General features: G+C 44.7%; 1 protein-coding gene across 3 annotated transcripts in view; it reads left to right on the plus strand.

The window, feature by feature from the left end:
- Positions 1–8,666, plus strand: part of MYZAP (myocardial zonula adherens protein) — a 52,745-nt gene extending 44,079 nt beyond the window's left edge. Inside the window, exons 13-15 of one of the 3 annotated variants that reach the window (XM_063412785.1) lie at positions 3,118–3,813; positions 4,470–4,692; positions 5,396–8,666. In XM_063412785.1, the coding sequence (XP_063268855.1) occupies positions 3,118–3,813; positions 4,470–4,692; positions 5,396–5,533 (1,057 nt within the window). In that variant the 3' untranslated portion in view covers positions 5,534–8,666. Of the gene's footprint in view, positions 1–400; positions 2,272–3,117; positions 3,814–4,469; positions 4,693–5,395 lie in introns of those variants that run through there. The other 2 variants (XR_010082393.1, XR_010082392.1) reach the window with 2 other exon arrangements.
- Positions 8,667–10,578: the final 1,912 nt, after the last annotated feature.

A 10,578-nucleotide genomic window follows, 5' to 3' on the forward strand; every position in this document is an offset into this window, starting at 1 on the left:
TTTTTTTTTTTTTTTTTTTTGTGAGAAATAAGGTTAAAAGAAAGAGGGTTTTTTTTAGGAAAATAAAATTAATTATTACAAAGGTGCATCATGCTGATAAGAAAGGAGGTTTTTTGTAAATAAAAACTATTCAATTAAATTCCAAATAATCATACCATTTTTTCTTGTTATCTTGGGGGTGATTTACATTGTATGTGTAGATTGTTTCCAGCTCCTCAATGTTTCTGAGCAGAGAAACTGTAAAGGTAGTTCTTCCCCTTCAAAAACTACAATCTAAAGTTTCTTTTGCTCCTTTTCATAGTGAAAAGAAATAACATTTTATAAAGTTGAAGAAAACAGAAAACAACTTTTCTTTACTAATTACTAAATCTTTATTTCCTTCTTTAAATTTGTACTGAAGTTGATGCTGTCTCAGTATCTGGATACTGCCCACCTGCTCATAACCAAGAATCTGTTTGTTCCAGCGCCTTCCACATTTCAGCTATTTGTTCATCATCCTGGAACTGTGGGTTACCTGTAAACAGACAATGTTACTCCAAAATTCAACACTCCTGAACTGTAATGATGAATAATATTCCTTCCCAGTGAACTTGGACAAATACAGATTTAATGAACAGGATTCCAAGTGAGGTACAGAATGATGAGTTGTGATTCCCAGAAACCATGTTATTAACACTTCATTCTCTTAATACTTTGCTCTACTTTTTTCTGTGTTTATTCAGTTCAGCACATAAATGGAACCCACTGTAAATACTGGCATTGCTATTCTGTACATATCATAAAGCAGAGGAACATTTTGTAAGAGCAGTAGTCTAATAAGATTATTCCTTCTAGATTGTCATTCCCCTGCTGGCAGGAGTGGTTTCCATGCCCAGGGTTGCCACTCTCTCCTATCTGCAGGATCTAGTGTTCCTTCTTGCAAGATGCAGAAATGTGACACAAATTACTTAAATCGGCTTAACAGAGGCAGCAATTCAAAGGACTTGTGTCCTGTAACTGAGGGGGATCTCCCAGTGAGAAAAACTCAGTGATTTCCCTGAACTCTCAGGCAAAGCTCCCCCAAGGGATCTTCCACAGATGATCCAGGTAGTGCACAACAGACAGTGAAATGGTCTCTTCAAGTAGTCACTGGATGGGTTTTCTCACCCTGACTGCGGTGTTTTTTCCATGGGTAGCTGCCTGTTGGATTTATCTCATTTCCCCCGGCCCTCAGCCCTTCCCTCGGCCGCCCAGCTGCGCAAACAGAGGGGCAGGCGGACATTTCGGAGCGCTTCCTTCTCCAGTCCCCCGGCTTGGCACTGCCTCAGTCCTGCTCACAGAACCAGCAGGGCTTTAGCAGTCCCTGCCAAATGTGCCTCGGACCGAGACACCGCCGCTGCCATCAGCTTCAAAAGCTGCCAGCGGGGAATCGCCATTCCCTAATGCCCCACTGCGGCTACTGCGTGTGCCAGCTCAGAGCTCCGGAGTCAGTGCCGGCCCACAGCCCCAAACTCCTGCTGGAATTCCTTCTGGAATTCCTTCTGAAATTCCTTCTGGATTTCCTTCTGAAATTCCTTCTGGAATTCCTTCTGGGACCCTTCCGGGGGTGCTGTGGCCCCCCTGGAGCCCCGGCCGGACCTGCCCGCACAGGCACGAACACAGCGTCAGGCACCTGTGACCCTGCAGTAAAATTCGGCTGATTATTCACTTAAAACATATCGCTGGAGCATATCCATTGAAAGATGCGTATTTCACAAGAAAATCTATTTAGATTTTAAAATATAGTAAATGTGGAATAACATAGGTAAGGAACCCTCTGGATTTTAAAGTTATGCATTGGCCAAAAATGATAGAAATTCCCAGAATTTTGAGAGAAAAAATTGTTTTCATACTTTCTTAACAAGTTTCACAGACAAAAGATGTTGAAAAACGTAGATAGAATACCAGATTGGTCTCTGGGGAGGGGAAAAGGTGAGAGTCTGCTGAAGTGCTAACCCAAACAATTGCTAAAAGGTGTCAATTTGCTCTCAAACTCAAACCCACAGCCTTTGTGCGGGACTCCGCGTGTCACTCGCGCCGTGCAGGGCACAAACCGCACTTTTCCCAATTCCCGCAGGATAAAGGCGAGTCCCCAGCGGGGTGAGCCCGGCCCCGGCCCCCAGCCCGGCCTCCCCCAGGGCTGTCCCGGGCGGGCCGCGGGACCCTTCGCGTTCCGAGCAAGTCTGGCCCTGCCGCCGCGCCGTCGCTTCCGGCAAGATGGCGGCCCGCGGGGCGCTGCCGGGTGCCCATGGCGGCGGCGCCGGGGCTGCGCGGGCGGGCGCTGCCCGAGCTCCGCGAGATGCTGAGGCGGCAGGAGCGGCTGCTGGCCGACCGGTGAGGGCAGCCGGAGCGCGGGGGCCGGGCAGCGCGCCGGGCTTTCCGCCCGTGCCCCCGCAGGCGGCAGAGGACGAACCGGTCGCTCCCGCTGAGCGCCTGCGGGGGCCGGCGAGGGCGCGGGTAGCCCCGGGCTGCAGCGGCCGGGGCCGCGGGGCTGCGCGCAGGGTGTTCGTGTCCTGTGGCCCTGCTGCCCGCGGGCAGGAACGGACACCTGTCCTGTGAGGGAAGGCTGGGAGAACTGGGGTTATTCAGGCTGGAAAAGAAGGCTTTGGGTGACCTAACTGCGGCCTTCAGAACCTGAGGGGAACTCACAGCAACGACGGGGCAAAACTATTTGCAAGAGTGTGTAGTGACGGACAAGGAGGAAACGGCTTCAGAGTGAAAGAGAGTAGGTTTAGATCAGGTACAGGAGGAAGAAATAGCTCCCTGTGAGCGTGGTGAGGCGCTGAACAGAAGCTGTGGCTGCCCCATCCCTGGGAGTGCTCAGGTTGGGTGGGGCTCGCAGCAATCTGCTCTGGTGGAACGAGATGGGCTCTGAGGTCCCTTCCCACCAAAACCATTCCATGGCTCCTGTGTTTCACTGACAACACGTAGTTAGTGCTGTGCTGCAAGTGCTTTGCATCTTGCCGTGTTTCAGAAGTTTAATATGTAAATAAGTTGATGCTGCAGTGTGAAACCTGTCCCATTAGCTGTTCTAAGAAAACTTCTGTATCTCAGGTTGAAATAGGATTGTTTATAACCGGTTTTGTTTGCTTGTTTTAGGAAATTCATTGCTAGGCTCCCAGATAAGGGTAAGAAGATCTCTGATTTTGCTGAAAAGCTGAAGCTTGCCATTTTCCAAGAGGAAGAAGTAGCCAGGACAGCTGAGCTGTTATCTGCTGTCAGGTTGGAGTTTCAGACAAAACAGCAAGAGGTTAATACAAGCAAACAGGAAGCTGTCCTAACTGAGGACACAGTGAACAGTGCAGATTCCTCAGACTTTCATGAAAACTCTCATATTAAAGACATTTCTGACATTTCTGCTGAAAGGCAGGAGACAGAATGTATTGAAGAAGATGCCACAAATACAGCTTTGGAAAATCAAAGGACTCAGAGGAAAAATAATAAAGTAGAGACTGTTACAAAGGATCAGAATCGTTTTTGTGAAGCTGTCTCCAAGTCAGGCACAAGCAATCACCTGAACAACAATCAGCAGGGCTCCCAGAGCAATACTGAGGATGGCACAGAACATGCAGCTGCTTCAGACAATAGCAGAGAAGCCTTGGTTGATGCCTTTCAAAGAGTTACAATTGCAGATGGGGAAAACAGTGAAAAAACACTGGAGAAAGAGCAGGATGTGGCAGAACATAAGGGCAATGTGTTTGGAAGCCGGCATCCCAGGACACCACACTACATTGAAGTTCTAGAGGCCAGAGCCAAGAATCCAGTCATCAGAAAACCCAAATTCAAAACAAACGCGTGAGTATAATGACACAGAAAAACCTTTGGTGACACACTTGATGTGCATGAAATTGGAAATGCTGCAGAACTAGCACAATGCCTTTACTTTTTAGTGATGGTTAAAGAGATTTAAAGTCTCACAAGATTCATATGTTATCTCTTTAGCTTTAAATGCCACAGAATCTCGGTACTGAGCAGTGGTTTAATTCTATCCATTTGAAACAATTGTCATGAATCTTCATGGAATTTCATAGCTTAAGGTGCAAAACTACTAAACAATTGGCAAAGCTTTTGGATCAGTTCTAGAACGTGTAGAACTTTACTAGCTGGAAGCCTTTTGTTTTTTCTGCACTTCTAGGAATTTTAAATTACAGTTTATGCTGTCTGTTCTGGTAGTATTAATAGTTTGTACCTTGTGTGACTCACAAAGCATTGCAACTTCAGTTTGCTAATAAATCAGTAAAGCAGTTTGGTTCACTGTCAGGAGAAACTTGTGATATTGTCTCTCTGCAGAGAAATAGTTCTGGTTTTTCTGAGTGCTGTTCACATTTTATTTGCGTTTTCACAGTACTTCAGATATACTTTCAACTCTTTAAGTGTTAAAAATAAGTTTTGAAACTGGCATTGCTCAGCTGTGTGATTGGGTCACAGCCTAGGAGTTTTGTGTCTTCCAGGCTGTCAGGAGAGCAGAGTGGATCCTCTCAGGGTTCCTCATGCAGTCGGTCACCCGGGGGCTTTGGCTCCCCCGTTCCTCCAGAAGAGAGACGGCTCAGAGATAAGAAACACTTGGATGACATCACTGCAGCTCGACTGCCCCCACTGCACCACGCCCCTGCCAAGCTGATATCCATAGAGGAATCCATAGCAATTCAGATACAGCAAAAAGAAGCTTATGAGGTATGAATTTACAATCTGGTCTGAAAATTATATAACCAGGATCACTCCCAAAAAAGAAAAGCTACAGGGTCTTATCACGATGGTGAATTGAGGTGGGAGACTTTGAGGAAATGCACTTTGTCTTGCATTTGATTCTTTTAATGATATATTGGCCTCTGAAGGTATTAGTCCTACATTAAACACAGTCTCTGTGTGTTGAAGTGCTGATCTTATTGCACTTTCTTCACTCTTCGTTAGAGTTTTTGTCCCTTGCATAAATGAAGGCCTAGCAGTATTTGTTATTGTTAGAATATGCAGGTATCTACATTTGCCTTTATTTATGCTGTGTCTGAAGAATCCAGGTTCTGAGGTTCTTCAAATTCTGTTATAATGCATTTTGACTTCCCAGGTAGTGTCAGGTTACTGTTTAAATTAGACACCATTGTAGAAGTGTTCTGTTAAAATTGCCATTACTGTATCACAGGTGGAGGCTGCCACATGGAGAATTTGAATTCTTATTAAAAAGAGTCCAATATTAATAGCATAGTTATGTATAAGTGGAAAAGAAACCTGAAATTTCTTTGCTAGTTACTAAAACTTTTAATTAAGGCCACGTTGGAATTTCTGATATTATGATGTCAAGTTTATATTTTAGTATATTCATTTATTCATGAGAATGACAGATGAACACTTTTCCTGACCTCTGTCCTTTTTTCTGACACAGGAAATGCAAGCCAAGCTCGCAGCACAGAAGCTTGCAGAGAGACTGAATATAAAAATGCTCAGGTTTGAACCAGAGGGGGAGGCCTCAATGCAGTACAGAGAAGTGAGAGATGAAGATTATTTTTCAGCAGAAGACTGAACACATGAAAGGGTGTCTGTGGATGAGCTGTGTAACTGATCTTTATGCAGTACTTCTTAAAACCCAAACCTGAATATGGAGAATGCTTCATCTAGTCAGTTTTTTCTTAAAATTTTCATATGACAGCTCCAGGAAGGGTTCAGTGTAGACATCATTAATATACATATCACAATTATTTATCAGTCTCCTTTGGGGACTGTTTTTGGAGCACTGGGGGCAGTTAATCCTTGTGGAATGCCCCACAGTTCTCAGCTTTAGCAGAGTGAGCTCTCTGATACAGTTTTGCAGGCTCTGTTGGGTCAGCTACAAGAGAAGGTTTCTTCTGTGCAGAAATGTGATTGCAAAGGGCTTTGGCAACAACCACATCCATAAAGCTGAGGTGCCTGTGCACAGCTCACAGGTGTGAAAGCTCTTGTCTTGTATAAATGTGAGCTACTTCTTTTACCTATTTAATATTACCTTGCTTTTATGGTATGGTGAAAATACCTGCCCAGAGAGTTACAATAAATACTTGATCTTTAGGCTGTGAGGTAACTTCTTATCACATGAGAACTTGTTTCTGTGCCTGCACCTTGAAATAACACTCGCTGCCCTTATGTTGTAAATAGGTAAGAACTCAAAGTTATTTTGTAACTCAAATTCTGTTTGGGCTTTAAGGGACTCTGCGGTTTAATTTTTGGTTATTATGGCAAAGCACATCAAGAGATAAAGTTAATATGAAGACTTCACTATTTTTATTAAAGATTTTTATGTTTTTCTGTATTTTTGTATACTGCTTTCATACTTTGGAGGTACTATTTTATCATAGTCCAATACTGTAAATTTAGAGGTCCATCCTCTGGTTTTCTTGGAGAAAGTGTTGTGTGTATTTTAAAGTTTTGGCTCTTATTTGAAGACGAAAAACAACCTTCCTTACCAGACCACGAATAATGATATGAATTTTGAAAGATAAGGAACACACCTGACAAGTATCTCACAATAGCATTTTCACTGTGGACTAGGATTTTCTGAGCCTAGCTTGAGTTCAGTTCTTAAAAACAAACCTCAGATGTTCCTTGTATAGCCTGGCAACACGTGTTTTCCCAGATGTTGCCACAGCTGTGTGTGCTGGGCTGTCCCTGGAGCTGTACATGTTCTGCAGGAATGATGTCTCTGGAAACCAAGGCTGCTCCAGCTGCAAGTCATTCAAAAAGCTGCATGAAAATGTGGGATGAAGGTCTTGGCCACTTCTTGTGTGCAGGCAGCACTTTCCTAGCGGGCAGTAACTCTCTCCCAAGTGCTGCACAAGCCCTCCTGGACAGTCCCTGTGGCACAGTCCATGCCCTGGCACTGCAGCTGGACTGGAACTGCTGCTAAGCTAATTGTGGTATTTTTGACTAGGTCATCTCTTACTCTTTCCTGAACCCTTTCCTCTTGCAACCTTCTTATTATCATTGTTCATTGGCTTCTCATAAGCTGCTCTTCCCTTTTTCTCATTAGGCTTACCTGTTGTCACTAAACCCAATCCATATTCTGCATGCCTGCACCACCCATTCCCTTTCCTATGACACACTGCTCTGTCTTTGGCTCCTGCCATGTGTCATGCATCCTCCTGCCACTGCTATCTTATCTTGCTTTCTGGAACTCCATCTAAACACCAGCCCTGCACCTGGCATCTCCTACGTGCCTCACTCCCTTGAATTCCTCACAGAGACCTCAATATCTTTGTGTTTTTGCCATGACTGCTCTCCTGAGGCTTTCCTTATTTCCTGTTTTGGTTTCAGACTCTGCAGGTGTTTCTTCTTTCCAGGCTTTCTCATCCTTCTGCCTTCTTTTCATACTTGGGGTTTTTTCCTTCCTCCCTTGCTTATGCTCCTTCTTCATCCTCCCAGCTTCTCACCATCACTTGCCTTTGTCAGCACAATTCTTTGGCTTGTTTTCAGCCATTCACATTCATCCCTCAGCATCCCTCTTGACCCAGTGGGTCTCCACTCTCTCTATCTCTGTTCAGCACGTGGCTCTGACTCACAGGACAGAGGAGTGATCTCCTCTGGTGGATGCAGCTCATCTCTCAGATCAATGCTGTCCATGCTGCCACCTGCCTGTCCAGCTGCACCTTGTCATCAGCCCTCCCATCACTGCAGGCTGTACTGCTCAAGGACAAGCAGCCTCAGAACTGTCTTGGCTTTCCCTTTGCTGTTCCATGAAACATAAATTACCACTCCCAGGCTGTTTGCATCTCTTCCCGTGGCTGGCATCATCGCCTGTAGCCTGTACTGACTGTGCTGTCACCCCTCTGTATGATGCTGTGTGCTTTCTCTGTGCTGGCTTTTCTGTGCTAAAGGAATTCACACAAAGCTACACAGTTAGGGACTTCTTTTCTAGAGTACTGAAATTTACCTGGGCTTGTGCTGACCACGCTCTTCTGCTAACTAACCCAACTCTTTTCCTTGTGCTATTAACACATACTTTTGCTCTCTAAACTGCAGAGGCAGTTTTTTTGATCTTTAGTTTGATAGCACTCAACATATTTGGCCTTTGCCAAAACGATCCCTGAATGGGCAAACTTCACCCTTAAGGGAGGCAGGCTGGGGTGGAAATCACTGTGGTAACAGGTGAAGTGCATTATTTGTTTGAAGCATTTGTTAAACAATTAGCAGCTGCTCAGTGCAATTTTGGGGAGCTCTTGCGGAGGAGAGCCTTGTGTGAACACAAAACCAAGCTAAAGGTATGAATTTTAAGTTATTATTTAAAAGTTTGTAAAACCTAGAAGCTTTCCCAGGGGCTGTTGCTTCTGAGCAAAGGTTATGCACTTTGAATTAAGATTCTGTGAATGATAAGAAAGCAAAGTCAGGTTTAAAGAGTCCTGTGTTAAGGAGGGTGCAGTCTTGAAGTCTGTGAAAGGTTAGAGTACAAGAGGATCATGAAAGGATTTGTGGGATAATGAAAGGATGAATCATTAAATGGTTTAGTCACATTGAAAAAGGTTTCTGATTATGGTATTGCTGTTGTGTATTTCATTTTTTCCCAGTTCCAGATCATTTCAAAATGTATATTGGGAGCTGGGAAGCTTGTGCTGTTTTGAGAATGGACTGATATATTGGAATGGGCTGTTAATACAGTAAAAATAAAGAATGGTTATTATAGTTTTGAAGTTGTTCATGTGAATAATCTTTTGTTTTGACCATGCAAAATTCAGAAGAGATTTGGAACTGTTTTGTTTCAGTGCTTTACAACAAAAACATGGAAATGGAGCTAGAAAATGATTATAGGAAATATAATATATAAGAAAAGAAAACTAGGAATGCAAATGGAGGAGAAGAGACCTGCGAGACCTAAAGCTGGCCAGTCCTGCAGGTCTGAGAGGTGGCACAGAGACACAGCTTAAATGTGCCCTGTGAGTCAGCTGTAGTGTGTGAGGCAGGGATCTGTGCAGCACCAGCTGCAGTCCCCTCATCCCTGCATTGCTGGGAGTACCTGATTGCCAAAGTGCTCAGATTGTAACAGATTGTCTGTGCAGCAGCTTTAACCTTTCCTGAGGGAGAGAACATGCAGTCTGGTTTGCCTGCTATGGTGACAACATTATCTAGAGGATTTAACCACCTAAAAATTTTTGCTAAGTATTTAGGAAATAACATTTGAAGAAAAAAACCTAAATGCTGCTGGACTTTAACTATTTTTGGCAGTCTTTGAGACCAACTAAGGGTAGAAAAGACATCGTTGCTTTTTCTGTTTTTTAATGTTCTGTTGATAGTGTTCTGTCTGGCTTGTGGACTACTTCTAAGGGCCATGTGATCAAAAAAAGGTCAGTGACAGTGAGTGCCTGTGTGGAGGAAATGGGGCTGGGAAACCGAGAGAATATGGAAACTGTGGCTCTGTGCTGTGGAAGTTCTGAACCTGCCACAGGCACGCATATCAGGGGTCAGGGAAAACAACACCCAGACACTCCTGACTGATGAATCAAAACTTGGGTGGGAAGCCGTGGCAAGCGCTGGTCGCGGTCCCCGCGCAGCCCCAGGCGGGGTTTCGGGCTCTGCGTGCGGAGCTGCAGACACGCCACAAGCCGGCAGCCTTCAGCAGCCTCCCGGCTCAGCAGCCCCGGCCGAGGGCTGGATGAGGCTGCGGGGCTGTTCCTGTGTGCAGCTCCAGTGCAGAGCCAGCTCCCGGCCCCAGGAGCTGCAGCCTCAGGCATGTGCCTTGCTGGGTTTTGCCAGTGAAAATCACCTGTAGCAGGGCCCAGTTCTGGCACGGTTTGGGTGGAGTCTGGCTCATCCTCTGCCTGTAGCAAGTTAGTGCCTGCAAGGAGTGTACTTGGGCCAGGGGAATTGCAACTGGCCTTTTATTACTAATGAAAATGAATGGCAGGAAGGGGACAAGCCGAGGGAATACTGTGTTGGAAGAAGCTGTGTCCTACCCTATGGACTCTACTGTAGGAAAAGCAGCTTTTCTGCTTTCCCAGCCCTGCTTCTTTTTCAGAGCAGGGTGAGAAAGAAGCATAATTCCTCCAAAGGATTTTGTAAGGACAAATTTTTCAGGGTGTAGGTGTTGCATGTTGTGGCCTTGTTCCAGGGAGGTATTTTCCCTTAGTTTGTGATTTACTGGTTTGGGGTTTTTTGGGGTTTTTTTTGCAAATTTACTGCTTTTAGGATGGTATGTGTGGAGATCACCATTGAGATTTCCTGCTCTCCTAATTTTTGGGTTTAGGTTGTGAACTCTCATGTTGTGGGAGGGAAAGGGAAGTTGAAATGACAGCTGTGTGAAAACATTTATTTTGTTGCGGCATTGTTTGTTTTTCAGTCAGCTAATGATTGTATTTTGTTCTCATTCTCTGCAGTGCTCTGTCACTGCTGCCACTGTGGTGGGCAAATGTTAGCTGACTGCAGCCCAAACATTTTCCAGTCACACTGACTTTTCATGGGATATGGATCAAACTGCATTTGACCCCTTTGTAAATCCATACTGTAATTATTATTATTATTATGTATGCAACGCTTTAGAGGCATTTAGTCATCTCTTGTTTAAAGTAACTGTTCTGATCACTTGGTTACTAAGCTTTTGCTAAATTG

Source organism: Prinia subflava, chromosome 15, assembly GCF_021018805.1.
Source record: "Prinia subflava isolate CZ2003 ecotype Zambia chromosome 15, Cam_Psub_1.2, whole genome shotgun sequence".
Taxonomy (NCBI): Eukaryota; Metazoa; Chordata; class Aves; order Passeriformes; family Cisticolidae; genus Prinia; species Prinia subflava.